This window comes from Aspergillus udagawae (genome assembly GCF_001078395.1).
Source record: "Aspergillus udagawae IFM 46973 DNA, scaffold_5, whole genome shotgun sequence".
In the NCBI taxonomy this organism is placed as follows: domain Eukaryota; kingdom Fungi; phylum Ascomycota; class Eurotiomycetes; order Eurotiales; family Aspergillaceae; genus Aspergillus; species Aspergillus udagawae.
The window spans coordinates 1,978,961-1,995,017 of NW_025091268.1; the positions used below are offsets into that span (position 1 = coordinate 1,978,961).

The following is a 16,057-nucleotide window of genomic DNA, read 5'->3' on the forward strand; positions in this document are numbered from 1 at the left end:
ATCAGATGTACCAAATCCAAACCAAACTGCAGAGGAGCCAAACTATTCAGAATCGTCCATCTCGACACCGCAGATCCCTAGTATCAACGAGGCCATCGAGCGGCTGTCTTCCAGGTGACCGACAAAGGCAACGTAGCTTCCTCCTAGCTCTTCAGTTTCAGTTCCGTTCGCGGTTTTGACCTCGTGGATGGCAACGGGGCAGTCTGCACGAAGCTCCTCATCCTCTCGGTCTCCCTCTTCATCATCTTCGTCACCGACCTCCTCACTATCACCCAGATATCCCTCTTCCTCCTCCTCCCCATCCCCCACTCCCTCAGTCTCACTCTGAATCTCATCCCACTCTCCAACAACCGTATCCGGCGTCTCAATCCACGGCCTCCGATGCCAAAGCGTCCACCGATTCATCCTCTCCCCCTCCCCAAACTCAACCTCTCCATCTTCGCAGCTCACCAACACTTTCTCCTGTCGCGGTACACCCCTCAGAAACACCCCCCGGATATGGAACCACCGGCGGTACGTCCTCGCCGCTAACATCCCCGGAATGTGTGGCTGAAGCTCCATCGCTGCTCTCTGGCGTGATGTCCCTGCGATGCTCCAGTTCAGCCCGAAGTGAGCCTGCGTAAAAGCCGTAAAGGAAGTGGGATATCTGGCTGCTGCGCGGGGGAACTCGAATGCGAAGACGAGGGAGTAGGTGTTGTGTGCCGCGGGTGGGTGTTTGAGGAGGGTTGCGAGGCGCGTGGGGAGGCCTTCTATCATTCCTTCTTCGATTTCAATTCCATTTGTGTTTGAGCACGGGGTTGACATTGGGTTGTTGGTGTTTTTTTCACTGTGGCGAGGAGGGAGGACAGGAACGTACTCGTCCGCGAGCATGATCTCCCCGGTAGTGACGATAAACCCAGCAATCTCGTCTGCGTGCTCGTCAACCAGCTCGTTCAGGTCGTAGACGTTTGTGACGCAGAGGAGGCGGGCCTCGCGCTGGAGTTTGCGGATCAGAGACAGATATTTGTTCCAGGTGTTTATTCGGAGGGAGACGGTGAGCACGAGGATAGGTTTGGTGTAGTAGGTTTTGTCGGTTTCGGGGGGTGGGAGGGTTTCGATAGGAAGGTAATGGGTTATGTCGTAGATGGGCATTTTGCATGTACTGTTGTAAGGGCTAGAGTGTAGGATTGACTGGAAGTCAAGAGGAAACTGAAAGGTTGTAGAGAGTTATCAAGAAGAACATATAAAGATTGAAGTGAGAGAGAGACGAGGGAACACAGCAGTTTTCATGGTAAAGTGAAGTGAATGACAACTGAAATCACTAGAGCAACGATCTATTAAAACTATGACAGAACAATGGCGACTGTCAACTAAAGCACTCTCGCCAGTTCCCTCCAGATCTGGCCCAACTCAATCCCTCGACAAAGTCACTCAGCTTGCATCTCCCCAGCTTGTCAACAGCGCAGCCATGCAGTGGCACGACCCGATCATTGATCAAAGCGCGAACAAGAGGCTCCTTTTCTGACTTGCATTGCATCGTCTCGAAGTAGGCTCGCGCGGCAAAAGGTACCGCCCAGGACGCAGAATACCCGTCCGACTCCTTGGTGCTTTCCACCGAGGTCAGCGACAGGGGCTCGGTGCCATTGTACAGGCCCATGGCAAAGAAGATGGGAATCATGCCGTTGTCGTGCGAAAAGTCGACGTAAATGGTGGCGTTCAATGGGAAGGTGGCCGGGTTGGAGTCTAGAGTCGAGTTGGTGCTCGTGTGGTCCTGCACGGGCGAACGGGTCAACCGGGCAATCAGCTCGTTGGTGAATCCTATTCCCTGAGCCGGTCCCAGAGGGTTGCCTGCGCCGTAGCCGTAGTACTTGCCCAGGGACTGCAGGTAGTCGTATTTCTTCCACTCGTTATGAGTGAAGAGTGCACAGAAGGGCGACAGCTGGCTCGCGTCGCTGGCGCGGGCTACAGTATCGAATGAACACATGTCCATCAGACTAACAACGTCATCCTCCGTCAGCTGCACGCCAGGAAGATGCTTTTCGGCGCGGGCACGGATCGCAGGTGCAAAGAGCGCCGTGAAGTTGGCCGCAACCTCATCCCCCAATTCGCTGGCCTCAAAGTTCGTGCACACACTGTGGTCCAGCGTGTTGTTGAACGTCTCACTCTCCGGGATAATCACACTAATCACAGGAGCGGCGCGGTTCGTGGCGCCAGTATCCGCCAGCTTCGCCTGCTGGAACCCCTCGATAAACTTCTCCCCAGAAGCAATGACGCGGTCCGAGCCCGAGGAGCGAATGAACGGCACCACGCTCCGCGCCAGAGCCTTGTACTTCTGGTAGAACTTGATTCCCGAGTTCACCATCTGCTGCTCCCCAAAGGGAGTGAGGACGTCCGCACCCAGCGTGTAGTTGTACGTCTTCAGAAAGGCAAACTTGCCCTTGAACGAGGTGGCATTCTTCTGGATCGCCGTCACTAGTTTCTTGTACTTCTTGCTCTTCGAGCTGGTCGGGTACCGCGCTCCATGCCGCGACAGCACCTGCACAAACGTGACCCGGCAATCCTTGGGAAGCTCACTCGACACCGACAGCTCATCTTCGAGCGAAAAGAAGGGCGAGTACTGGCCCCACAGATGAGAAGTCGCAGAAGAACACTGGTACCCGAGCTCTACCGTATCGCACGAAGCGCTGCCCGCCGAACTCGGTGCCCCAGACACTCTACTCCGTACCACAATCAGAACCATAGCCCTATCATAGCAACAAAAATAGAGCCACTCACCCAGAAAGCAGATACGCTACCGAAAGCAGGAATGTAAGAGCACCCATGATACCAACGATCAGGATTCCCCCTTCGTTGAAAGTCCTAACCCTCAATCTGAGCAGGAAATTATCCTCACCCCGCCGGACACGCCGGCCATTATATAGCTCCTTCATCTCTTTCTGCCGGACTCATATCGCGCTTCCCTTCCCCATATGAAACGGACGTCCGGACCCAGCTAGCTTGCCTATCCACCACGCCGCTAGCAAGTTAGCAAGTTAGCAGCCTCGCAGGACGAGTAGCCTGGCGTCAGTGGAGCGATTCGTAACTCTGTCGCGTGAGAGCAGGGAATGAATCCGAACCGATGACAGTAGCTCACAGAAACTTGACCGAAGGAGAGATGCAGACCGAAGTGTGGTGATGTGCGGGTGTCTGATAGGCTGCGCGGGAAACCACGTGGGTGCAACCTTTGTGGTGGTTGGAGAGTGCCTGGCAGCCTGAGACTGACGGATAGAGAAACCGAGCCGGGAGACTATGTGGGGGCCTTGGTGCCTGGAATACTCTGGAGATTAGATTGATTATGGTAGAGTATCAAGATTGACATTGGAGAGGATCGCTTAGACTCAATGAGGAAACATACTGATGAACTCTATCAATACTTGATTTAACACTGGCTATCTTCCAGGCAAAGCAATCCAGTACCTTAGTAAATCAAGAAACGACAGAACTACCTACAGAGTAATTACCAAGTCATACGAAGTAGAGACCGATTTCCGCTATAACAGCCCTATAATGCCCCGAGTCAGACCCAGCGCCCGCAATCTAATCTGCCTCTTCGAAGGCGAGTATGTTTGAATTTCCAGCACCAATCGAACACCCGCCCACCGCAACGTGTGCAACGGACAACTTCCAGAACATCGCTAATGTGCTCCCTACAGCATCATCCATGCAGACCTGCTTCTACAATCTAATTACCTTTGCTAGTGATATCGCACACATGAACCCTGCAGATGACGATTCTGGAGCTAGCATCGGAGCAATGCTTCAGAGAAATTAGGTGCGATGATCATCGAGCTGTTTGTTGACTCGTTTGGTGGCGTGCGTCATACGAGGGAAAGAGATGCAGGGAATGCAGTCAGGTCACAGATCAGCAGTGACTGCTTGAGCTAATGGAGTTGCTGTATGTAGCAACTAGCGTGTGATTGTTTGAATGAACAGTAGGAAACCTTCTAGATTGGGATAAATTGGTGGATGTGTAAAACGGACGAGATCAATCATGAGGGTAATGCACCAGTTTCTTATCCAACTCCTGCCAGCTTAAGGACGGCTTTCTGAGCTATGTACAGAGATGAGGGTCACTTGCAGCAATTTAAGTCAACTAGATAACAATTTGGCCTCCCAGAAACCCAAAACCATTTATAGAAAGTGCTCGCCGACTATATGCGCTCAGCCTTTCAGCCACAGTCAAAATGAGGATGCAAGTTTTTCTCGCGGAGACGCTCTCAATGCAAGCACGATGCTTATGTTCAAGGAAAAAGAGACAACGACAATCTTGATGGACGACACAGAGGAATAAAAAGAAAAATGAAAAGGATTATACATGAGCTAGAGGGTTACGCTTTCTGCGGACATAGGCAACAATTCAAAGAATTAGTCTGCTAGACAACCTTAGTTTGTTTAGGAACGCGTCCAGTTCTCAGACAGCTGGGGTGGTGGCTTAGCCTGTTGTTCATGAGCAGCCACTGGGTATGAGAGATTGTTGTGCCAGGTGTCTCGTCTGATAGATAGCCCAGAAGCTGCATTGGAGGCTGGCGCTTTACCAGGTGATCCTCCTGTAGCATTCATGGCACCTCTGCTCTCTGCAGCGGACCATGTTGTCTCGGCTTCCCGCTCCGGAATCGAACGGTACGCTTGAGGGGATGGTGGTCGAGCTGGAAGCTGCCCCGGCGGTACGAGTCGGGCGACATGCTCTCGGTAAAAGTCCCGCTCGGATCGATAATGATCGCGTTGCTGCATCAGCTCCCGAATCTCCAGCGCCTGTTTGTGCAGTGCCTCCTGCTGCTTCCGAATCTCGTCCTGTTGTGCCGTAATCTTTTGTTCCATCTGCATCTCGTTCCTCTTCCGATTGCGGAACCTTCTCGAGGCATCGCTGTTTGCTTTTCGCTTCTCTGCCTGGCTGGATGACCCGGACTTGAGGTCCAAAATACAGGGGATCATCCCAGGCAGAGGGGGGACATTCGCAGGTCCTGCCATGCTGGCTTGCTCGTCTCCTGCCGGCCTATCACCTCCAACCGACTGCAATCGACTAGACGGCTCTGCCGTTCCATATCTCGGGGGATTAGCGAACGATGGTGCAGATTGTGGGATGGGCATCCCAGCTATTGCTGGTGATGCTCGACCAAGCGGACCGTAGATGGACAGAGGAGTCGTGGGGCTCCCGTCTTGGGAGCTGGGAGTAGGGGTCGGATTCACGCTCGTTCCCCGACTATGGAAGGTTGGGGTGGAGTGGATGGAAACGGGGGCTGGGGCTCCGGTTTCGGACGCATGATTCGGGTTCACGGTAGCATTTTCCAACGGCAGAGGCGACCCAGAGGACAACCGATACAGTCCCGGCCGTGACTCCTGAGCCAGGGGAGACTGTATAGTACTGGGCTTCCTAGCATACGGCCCTCCAGCTCCGACAAACCGAGCTGTGGGGGAGACGGGAGAGAAAATGGGACGGTCCACCGACCCAGGCGATAGAGAACGCCGTTTAGCAGGATGTATCGACGGCGAATCAAGACGAAGCGTCGGCGATGAATGCAGTCGGACATGAGAAGCAGGTGCAGAAGATGGAGGGACGGTTGACTGATGTATCGCCAGGCTCAGGTTATCTCCCCCCAAAGGTACCAGACAAGTAGGAGCAGATTTTGCGGGGGAATTCAGAATAGAGTGCACTCCAATAGAACGAAGCTGGGCAGCTTGCAATGGGGGCTCCACTGGAGCAGAAGGGCGCCATGAGTGCGGCCGAGGACGCACGAGATCACGGACCTCGGACGAGTGGGAATCATCGTCTACACGAGGTCGCTTCTTTTCGGACAAGCTGCATGGCTCTGTGCGGAGGGAATCGTCCTTCAAGGGTTCAGAAGCCGACGGAGTGTGCGACATGTGCTCCGGTTTACTTTCGTGGGACTGCCGCTGAGAGTTGGGGCATGGCGCAGGGCCCCCCCTCTCCCGATGTATCTCGGAGAGAGGAGAGTGAGAGAGGGAGCCGGTGGGTTGGGGGATATGATAGCCAGGCAGCGACCTATATTGACAAGGCAGATGAACAGGATTTGAGTAGGAGGTAGTATTCAACACACTGATCCCTAGAGTAGCCAGGATGACGGATGAGAGTCAACTGTATAAGACGAGAGAAGAAAGACGACGAGCTCGATGAAGATGAGTAATAAGTCAGGGGAATATATACACTCGTCTTCGTTCCCTTGGGGGAGGGTGATGAAATACACCAGAAGCTGAGGAAGGTTAGAGCACAAAGGGGCCAGATGAAGTATGTGCAGAAGCAGGAGGTATCCAGCTGGAGCAGAAGCAAATCAATATAACCCTAGGACTTAATCAAGTTGCAAAAGAGGATACGAAGAAGATAAGGTGATGATGATCGAACATGTAACTAGAATTAAGTAGTAGTACCTCGAGAGCAGTAGCAACAGGGAAAAAAAGGAATTGGAAGGAGTCAGGCAGGTTTAGAATGATAACTCAGACATAACGTTATTATTATTATCGTTATTATTTTTTTTTTTTATAATTTTAATTTTATTTTATTTTTGAGAAACATGGCACTTGCATAGCACCCAAGGCCCAAAGTACCTACCATAGTCGAGATGACAATAATAATACCTAATAATAATGTTGGCCGTGCCAGACAGTCGGAGGGCCGTTGACAGCAGACAGCAGCAGATCAAGCGGTGAGCAGTGGGAAACGGGGGGAAGTAGGAAATGGGTGGAGACTGGTGGGTACGGTTACTAGTACTGGGCCTGGCACTGGGAAGTGGGAACCTTTACCTACGAGCCTGGGAAGCTGGGATCCGCCCGGGAACCACAGGCATGGGAACTGAATGTAGGTAACACTGCTTTAGTTAACCGTTAGTTACATTCGACTAGTTTTCAAGGCAGTCTCTTAATCTTGGTAAGTTCTAGACTTTAACCTATATAGGTATCATTGATATTCGAAATTATACACGCGCAAGCATGAAGAGAAAACCCCCCTTCCCTTATGTACCCACGTAATAAGTTAGTCCTGATTCCTGAACCTACTAACAAACGTATCAAAACCAATGCTTACCTAGGCAGCTCCTCCGTACGGTAGATACCGCGGTCTACCTATCTGAAAGAGGGAACGCCATGTGGATGGGGCCGGGGAATCGGAATTCACGAGTTGGTCGATGGCTGGACTGAAACTGGAGCTGGAAGTCGGTAAGCTCCAACGTCACTCTCCACTCAGCAATTGGGTACGTTTGGGGAAGGCAGCTCAACCTATGACGGACAGAGGGCTAGCGGAAGGCAAGTAGAGACTACCTTAAGAGACCCGCTCTACTCCAAAGATACTTTACCTTGGCCTCAGGTTGAAATGCAGCTGATCGCGCACGACATCTGACGATCGAGGTGATGAAGGTGTGCTACTGCGCTTCTGCCAGCAGCTATTTGTTGGTATGCATATTTTGAGTAAGTGTTTGGTATTTCCACAGTTGACCATGTACGAAGTAGATACAAGTAGGAACATTGACCTGGCCATAAATTCATGGCCCAAATGCCAGACTAAAGAGACTAAAGGGCGCCGTCACCATGGGCGTGGACAGGATCGAAGTGGAGTTCTGGTACATACCACAAAGTACCGTTATTTTAGTGTATTACCGCATATTCGGTACAGGCATAGTTACTTACCGCTATTATAGCATCACCATGAGGGCATCCAGATATTGAGCTAGATCAACAGTGCACGAGACATGTCACTACCTAGCTTCCCTGTAGAGAGACACTCAATAATTGGTAGCCTGATAATTCAGACAACAATCAATCGATTGCTCCGAGTTTTTACACCTCACTCGTCGCCGTTTTGAACGCATGTTGTGTCCAGGAGTACATCAAACTTATGTACAATACTCCATACTACAGTGAACAAAATTCGTAAGGATATGATAGATCATGCTGACACGAATCCCGTGTCACAGGATATCAAAGGCCGAACGAGTTAGTGAATTGTCAAACTGTCGCAGGCCCACCCCAAAAACAACCCGCCTCGTGGCGGACGGGGGTCGTATCATGAGACCTCATATAGACCAGAATGCATCGGTAGTGTTGATCCTACTATATTTCCTAATGCAACTCGAAAACCAGCCAAGACCACAATGACCATGCCATAATGCCACGCCGCCAGTGAAGGCACTAAAACAAGGGCCTTAGTTTCTCGGGCCGGCATATGGGATTGGGGCCAGAGACTGAAAGTTTACCTAGTGCTTGGCCCCAGTGGACCCAGCCTGCTGACGAGATGGGATTGATTTGGATGTCGTGCATGCATGCAATCATTGTTGGATCCTTTCACGCGTCTCCTGATTTGTCTTCGTCTTGGCTGTGCCACACGGACGAGACGAATTGGTCCTTCGTTTGAAGCCACTCTGGCAACTGTGTCTGTCAGGATGAGGAAATGGTCTTTCTGATCATCCCTCTCTGCTAGTGGTCTCATAATAGTTCTGCAACGTGCTATCCATGACCAATCCCTTCCCAGGGCTATGGCAAAATGCTCGCCAGTTGGCACACGGCAGTAGCGCAGCCTCCCTGAGATCCAATCAGATCGGGAAGCAGCATATTCTGCAGTCGATCTCGGACCGTCCCTGGGACAAAAGTTTCAGCTACATCATCGGGCATCTGGGCATCAATAGAAGTGGTGGTCAGAGCACCACCTGATGAGACACGCAGGGTAAAAATAGGCAAAATAAATATCCTCAAAAGGCAAGCCACATCGATCTAAAGAGCCTGTACTTTGTTAAGCGCTTGACGAGCGTCCCAGTTCGACGGTTCTCTGAGCACTATGAAGCAGGAGGACCAAAATGGGTGGCCACATCATCAGTTGCCTTGATGGCACAAACTTCCTGGCAGATGTGGCCGAGACCCAGAATCAGCGAGCTGCATGCTGCAAAAATGCCCTAATGTATGCCAAATGAGTTGCATATAAGCTTCCACCTCAGACATACATATGTACGTAGGCAGTAATAGAATGGGCAAATCAATTCGTAGATCACGGCGGGAGAGGCGAGGCTAACTCCAAGTGTTGCAACTCAGCAACTCCAAAAGTACTTGTTTTCATGTTGCGCAGCACAGCATTTACTCGTGCTTTTGACATTCACCACAGCCAATCTCATCAAGTAGGCAGGATTTCGAGTGATCCTCCCACCCTGTTATCGTTGATGTCTTAGCGCGGACGATGTGACCTATCTCCAAGGCCGAGATCCGAAACCTCGTACTTTGGAAGAAGTCCCATAGTACACTTTCTAGAAGGAGAGTAGATCGCCTTATACAGAAGCACTAGAGGAAATGCGTATTTGGCAACAATATCAGATGCGACATCCACATTGACCGACTATGGTGATCGGATGAGGTGGAAGGCTTGAAGCTCGGTAAGTAATGATCTGCAGCAGAAAGATGAATTATCTGCAGTGGAATTCCGAAATGCAAACCAATCCCGAGTGATTCTGTGAATCTTGGAGACACGATTGGTCGGACGTGGAAAGTCTACTCTGGCTTATTATTGTATTCCTTTTTTTTCGTGCCTGCACCATCGAATGTGTTTTAAGCTCTCGGATAGCCTACAGCTAATCCTGCTCTGGTGAGTTACACGACTTGCTACACTGAACCTTGATCCTTTCTTTTTCTAATTTGTGCATCAGATGCAGCATTGACTTTGGGCCTATAATTTGAGTTATTGGTAGCAAAATTTAGGTCAATTTTCAGTGTCTTGGCTGAATAAAGCCTGCTTGATAAAAGCCTGGAGTGTCACTATGTACTCTGTATTATGTATGCTTTGTAAATCCACGCTGGAGTATTCCTTACACTTCAAACTCACATGATTGACATCATGATGAATTGATACCATGCATCCAACGTTCACGTTCAGACTACAGAGTATCTATGGGGGATGGTGACACCCTGGTATCTTCAGAAATGTAGTAAATGCAATAGAGCTCTATCTCACTAGCGGACATTACTGGCACCGAGATTTCGTGGAATACAGTATTATGTGCTTAGTCTCCTGAGCCCTGATCTCTGTTTATGGGATGCAGGAAGTGGAGTCTGAATCCAATCACAGCTGACCAAGAGTAGATATATATTATCCCGCTTAGCAACCTGGCGACTATGGATGGTTGTTATCAATTCTCACCATGGCCAAATAGTTTTAGCTTTCGACCAGCGGGCAGTGCTACTTTAATTTGCGGCAGCTGAATTCAATATGAAAATGCAGATGAGCGTGTTCCAGCTTACATTAGTAACTTTAGTTAAAGCAAATCCTTCCTCGGGAAAAGTGTTGTCTATACTCCGTAGTTTCTGAGGATAGTCCTCTGTACTCCGGAGATGGCAACCTTACCCTAGCCCCTGAGCCTTGTTTCATTCATTCAGAAATATAGTGGATTAAACTACTCCGTACCTTGCGCTTGCTTCAATTAGGTGATTCATATATCCATACGTAATCTGAGTGCCTATCAGTTGGCACAACGTGATAAGAGGTTGAGCCATTTTACGAGATCCGAATCTTACCTCTCCTTGCTATTTAGTGAAGAAGAGAAATTAACCGACGTAATCCGCACGAGAAAGCGAAATCCTTCACTCCCTCCCACTCACTTCAACCCTAGGATCCCCTCATCCCGCGCGCTTTGCTTTTTTTTCTTCCCTCCTTACGAACCTACCGCTCCAAGCGCCTGGCAAGAGATGATCTCAACTTCGAATCCCGCTTTCCTCAAGCGTGATGAATTGATTTCTCGTAATTGGGTTGTCAACTCTCTGTATGCCTTCATCAGAAACTTCTAGCAGAGTCCACGTCCTCCGTGAGTGGCTCCGGATTGGTCCACTGCCGTGCCTATTTTGAGTATTCCCAGGTACAATATCTACTCACACTGGACGATATTGCTTGGTAAGATACCTAGGGATAGGTAGGCATTGGTATGGACTTGCATAGCGCTAGAGGAGTAGGCAAGCGAATGATTTACGTTAAACATATTGCTGCACTATCATCCCACTGTAGCTAGAAATGGTTGTCTGAACACCCTATTAGCTCAGGGGGTTGCGTGCATCCAACAATCTATGACTGGATGATGGGGCAACGACCTCTTTCCGGAGAAGAAGACCAGCAAGATAGATCGTTATCCGAGAGGTTACACGAGTCGGTACAGCCTCGGGCAGCTCGTGGTATCATGAGCTGGCAGCATGTGCCTATGAAAGTTATGAGCGCGACGGGAGTATCTAGAATCCTCTCCTTGCGGCCATAAAGGAGGAAACAATCAATTTTGATTGTCACTCTAACACTGCGCCTTGTAGCAGTAGACTTTTGGTGGCTACAGACTCGCAGCAACATACAGTAGTCTGTAATTTGCCTCTCTTATGGCTAAACTGTCGCCACCGACCTTGGGCACTTGCGCCTGCAGTTGGGATCTCCAGTGCTTCCACGAGCTCCGGTAGATGGATGTATCTCATGCATGCGGCAGACTCAGAAATAGGTCTTCTTTCTCATGTATTGCTTATCTACTTGGAATGACCCAGTTTGGGTCTTGTGCCGAAGGAAGTCTGCGTTATGCTTTTTATACCATTGCTTTGCCGTGTGACACTGTCCTTGCGTCATCTTGGCTCTCTTCAAACCGTCCCTGTATGTTAAATGATGTGTGGTAGCGATTCAAAACCTTTTACCTGCTCTAGGACTGTTGGCTAGGATTGGTCCAGCTGGTCGACTTTTTGATAGGCTTCTAAGCCTACGCAGATCAAACCAGTCTACGAAATTGCCAGTAAGCTTATCAGACGCCTCGTCTCAAAGTACCGTGCGCACGATGCATATTTGATGAGTGTAGACTCATACAAATTGTCTTCCCCTAAACGGTGCGAGGTTTCACATTGTGCTAATAAAAGTTGGAGCTATCTGCGACTATCGAAAGTCCATGCATATACCCATCGCGATTGATGTGTCCCTCGGCATTTCCAAACCTACTTCTGAAACCGGAATTCGTTCTTCGGCTTTCCTCTAACTCCCACATCGATGCGATAAAGTCGTCCGCCATAACGGACAGACTCTGGGAACAGGTCATCGTTGACATCGTCTTTCGCCGTGGTGACAAAGAGTTCTGTTCCTACGAAGGTCGGACAGGTGATGTTCCTGGTTGGGAACGAGATCTCGCCAATAAGCTTACCCTCGGGGGAGATGCGGATGATCTTCCCGCCCCCGTAAATTGCGCTCCAGATGCATCCTTCCTCGTCGATGGCGAAACCATCGGGTTCCATAGGCTCGCCGACATCGTAATGCACTCTGCGGTTACTGATGGTGCCCGTGCTGGCGTCAAAATCAAAGGCGAAGATCTTCGCTGTGGGCGAATCGGTAAAGTACATGGTGTCGTCTCTGGGGTTCCAACCAATCCCGTTGGGAATGGACACCCCTTCAACCATGTGATGCACCTGCAGGTCGGGGTCCAGCCTGAACAACACGCCCTCGTTGGTTGGTCTCTGGACTTTGGGATCATTCATGGATCCGGCCCAAAATCGCCCATGACTGTCGACGGCTCCGTCATTGAAACGCATTCTGTTTCAGAAAGCATTCCGGACGAGTCAACTTTTATGCCCAAAGATACATTTCCTCAGATGATCCAGACTCACCGATGGGCTTTCTCCGGGTCCTTCTGGTCATCCCAGACTTTGCGGATATACGACAGCTCCCCAGTGTTGCGGTCAGCCAGGGCATATCCGTGCTTTGCGGCTACGACTATTTTATCATTGTGATCATCACCGCCATTCGCAATATTGGCGGTGACTCTGCATGTCTCGCTCAGCAAATCAGCTATCAGGGTTATTTAGAAGCTTAGACCTACCCAAGAGGAGAAGCTGTGTCGATTGTTTTCAGGGACTCCGGACCCTTGGCCAAATCCAGAACGTACAACTTCTGATCCCAGATGTCGACAAAGCGAAACTCGTTTCTGGCCTCGTCGTGAAATGGGCCCTCGAGCAGGGTACCTGCTATATCGATGTATGGCTAGCGACAAGAAATGGTGAGATTGCACCCTTCGTCTACAACTGATGCGCTGTACACAACAGCTACAGCGGTGGTGTTTGAGATCCATACCTCAGTAACAGTCCACTTCTGAAATCCGGCCATGATGAGGCTTGGCCGTCGACTGGTGTTTTCGTATACTGTTCCGGGCAACTGACAGACCAGCCAACCAAGTCGAAAAGTTTGCCTTGTGCGTGTGCCAAAGGATGATCTCTGCGGATCCGGCAAGGTCAAGTTGCGGTCAGGATGATGACGGTGGAAATCCAACGGAACAACTCTAAGTCTGACTTTAGGAGCTCTAGCTGCTACTAATGATCATCGACGGTCATCGACAAAATGAGCAATGGTGATGGTGAAGTATTGAGCTCAAATTCAATAGTCCTGTGACCAGCTACGTGGGATGTCAATGCCAAGACAAACCCCCACAATCCGATCTCTCTATTTATCCACTGCCTTTATCCATCACGTCCACTTTGCAGAGCTCACTCGGCCCATTCTCCGTAGGCTCCGTACTCTGTTCGCTCTAGGTAAGGTACGGAGTAGAAGACTGTCAGTGGGCCAGCAGACTCAATAGTCTGGACTGCAGGGCGACAATCTCTGTCAATCTGTCTTGGCTCCACTCCGGTAGGCTGCAGGTACGTGACGAAAATCATCCGAATTCTCACAGACTTCAGTCACTGCTTGTTGGATGGTTGAGAACGATTTGGAAACTTCTTGACTGATACTCCGTCCTGGTATCGCTAACGCGGGATAGCGTACCAGCTAAACCTCGCTTCCAGGGCGATGAAACCCTGCCTCTCCATGATGGGAAGTCGGGAACTTGATCCTTCAGGCACAGGCACCAATCAACTGGAACGGCATTGAGACCGTTGCTACCTGAGCCCAGTTTATTCCATAGGATAATACTGGCAAGTCCTCATGAGTCTCAATTGAAACCGCAACGCATGCCCCTGAAAATGTGAGCTATCAGCTGTCATACGATAAGAATAAACACCCTTCCTCAGCGATGGCAAAGTTTGATTGATAATGTGTCACTTTTTTCCTCGAATCATTTGCTCTCTGGTTCCAAAGGCTTTTAACGACCGTATTAATGGGCTGCGTACGCCACATGGCGTATAAACTTCCCAAGGAGGTAGCTGTTTAGCCACGGTTGCCGGGGTAAGGCAAACTTCCCGCCTTGCGCCTCCTTTGGTCCAAGATCCAATTCCAGACCAGGAGTGAACTCATCGCAGTGGAGAAACGGAGAAAAGTATCCTAACCAAGGAATTGGGGCCATCCAAGCAAATAGGAAGTGATCCGATCGACATTATGGGGCCAGCCATCCCGTCCAATGTCAACTATCGCTTGTGTAGGGTGACACCCGATAGTTTAGTGGTAAGTGATAGACATCATTGAAATGAGAGACAACAGCTAGCGAATCCTGGAACATTTCTGGCCTCTCGCTCCAGTTTCTGGCCCATGACATCGGATACAGAGCATCCATTCATGGTTCAGGCTCGCGGACTTTTCAACGCCGGTTCGCCGGCTTGCTTATTTGTTTTCAACTCGATTGCGCGGGCGTCAAGCATCTGACGCACAGCCGTTGCGAGGACATGCCACTCTGCATTATTCGCAGCATTGATCACCAGTTCTTGCGCCTCGGGGCGGCCTGTGTGCCGCTCCTGCATGAAATTGTCGGAGATAGATCAGAAATGAAGCCTCGGCGTGTTCGATCTTTATTAGCAGTCACCACCACGAAGGATTCGAAGGATTTCGAATGAAGCTGAGCACCGCTTTTTACAAGTAACTACCGTGTATCGCCGATCCAGGTAATCTAATAAACATTCGCGAGTTACGTACCGACCTTCAGCCAGCTAATTCAAGCGGTCTGGCTGTAGTCTGGTTATGGGCGTCACTGTCTAACTTATGGATTAGGGGGCAATCGACGTCATCTATTCTAATGAACGCATACTCTGTACAGGTTAGCTTCCCGAAGCTGACTCGTCTTTCTGTCTGTTTCGACGATCATCAACGGGCTTGAAGATCGTACACTGGATGTCCGTTCAATCCAACGTCATGCATTGCTCGACGTCCAACCACTCCTTGCGCTGTAGATACTCCGCAATTAAAAGTTTTATTTACTCCTTGAAAGTAAACATTAATGAAAATGGAATGGCTGCGTATGATCCGTCCAGCAACCTTATGCAGTGGCACTGGCCGCGCTGCCTTGACCGGCCCAACGTCCAAGCTGCATAAGTCGTGCAACCGAGTGACGGGTCAGAGGAGAGGACGCATGTCTGATCGTCTGGAACAGTGGGACTAGGCAGCTGTCGCTGCCTGACAGTGACCGGCAATCTTAACTTGGGGAAGAAAATGTTGATCCACCACCGACCGCTGCATGAGGCGGTCGAGATTCGACACCGCACATATGAAAATGCGGTGAAGCTGTCAAGTGTCAAAGACAGTTTCAGGGCTCCGACCGTTGAGATGGAGACTGGGAGGTCATATTGACTGATCAAGTCTTATACTCCGTAAATATTGACACTCGACAGACACTCTGGTGAAGTGGTGATGTAGCAAGGAAGGGTAGGTACATTGTCAGCTTGGGTTTGGAATAACAGCCAGCCATGCTTCAATTCACATGATTGATTCTTCATGCAACTGCAAGAAAGGAGCAGAGCCGAACACCTCCAGTTAGGTTAACTTTGCAGAGAGTGTGATGCGTTGGCATGCAGCTACTGTAGCTAGCTGATTGTCTGCGCTTACCAGTTGGTACTGGTGTGTATCGTAACTTACGAATACCAGTAAGGTACATTTGTTAGGAAGGTACATCCTACGGAATAAATCGACCTCTCCAGTTGGTAAGCAATTGGGCAATAGTTGTAAATAGCGACACCAGATCTACCAGACCACACGGGTTAGTAAGAGCTACGGCTACGCAAAGTATACCTTTTCGAGTATGGGTATTGTATCTCAAGCCAGGAGCACAGCCGACAATAACATCCAGGACGGGGACCTACTACCTATATGGGTAACTACCCATGCTAGTACAAGCTGCAGGTGCACTGCGCT

The 16,057-nt window shown here is 50.1% G+C and overlaps 4 protein-coding genes across 4 annotated transcripts; all 4 read right to left on the reverse strand.

Moving 5' to 3' along the window:
* Positions 1-42: 42 nt before the first annotated feature.
* On the reverse strand, positions 43-1,131 carry Aud_007495 (uncharacterized protein; the record flags this gene model as incomplete). The annotated part of the gene is made up of 1 exon (XM_043292385.1): positions 43-1,131. The coding sequence occupies one exon, from the start codon at positions 1,129-1,131 to the stop codon at positions 43-45; it is 1,089 nt and encodes a 362-aa protein (XP_043148320.1).
* A 214-nt stretch (positions 1,132-1,345) lies between these two features.
* On the reverse strand, positions 1,346-2,909 carry Aud_007496 (histidine phosphatase family protein; the record flags this gene model as incomplete). Its single annotated transcript, XM_043292386.1, has 2 exons — positions 1,346-2,693; positions 2,755-2,909. The coding sequence occupies 2 exons, from the start codon at positions 2,907-2,909 to the stop codon at positions 1,346-1,348; spliced, it is 1,503 nt and encodes a 500-aa protein (XP_043148321.1).
* A 1,501-nt stretch (positions 2,910-4,410) lies between these two features.
* Positions 4,411-5,880, reverse strand: Aud_007497 (uncharacterized protein; the record flags this gene model as incomplete). The annotated part of the gene is made up of 1 exon (XM_043292387.1): positions 4,411-5,880. One exon carries the CDS (start codon positions 5,878-5,880, stop codon positions 4,411-4,413), a length of 1,470 nt encoding a protein of 489 aa, XP_043148322.1.
* A 6,072-nt stretch (positions 5,881-11,952) lies between these two features.
* Positions 11,953-13,111, reverse strand: Aud_007498 (SMP-30/gluconolactonase/LRE family protein; the record flags this gene model as incomplete). Its single annotated transcript, XM_043292388.1, has 4 exons — positions 11,953-12,541; positions 12,616-12,771; positions 12,828-12,988; positions 13,079-13,111. 4 exons carry the CDS (start codon positions 13,109-13,111, stop codon positions 11,953-11,955), a joined length of 939 nt encoding a protein of 312 aa, XP_043148323.1.
* Positions 13,112-16,057: the final 2,946 nt, after the last annotated feature.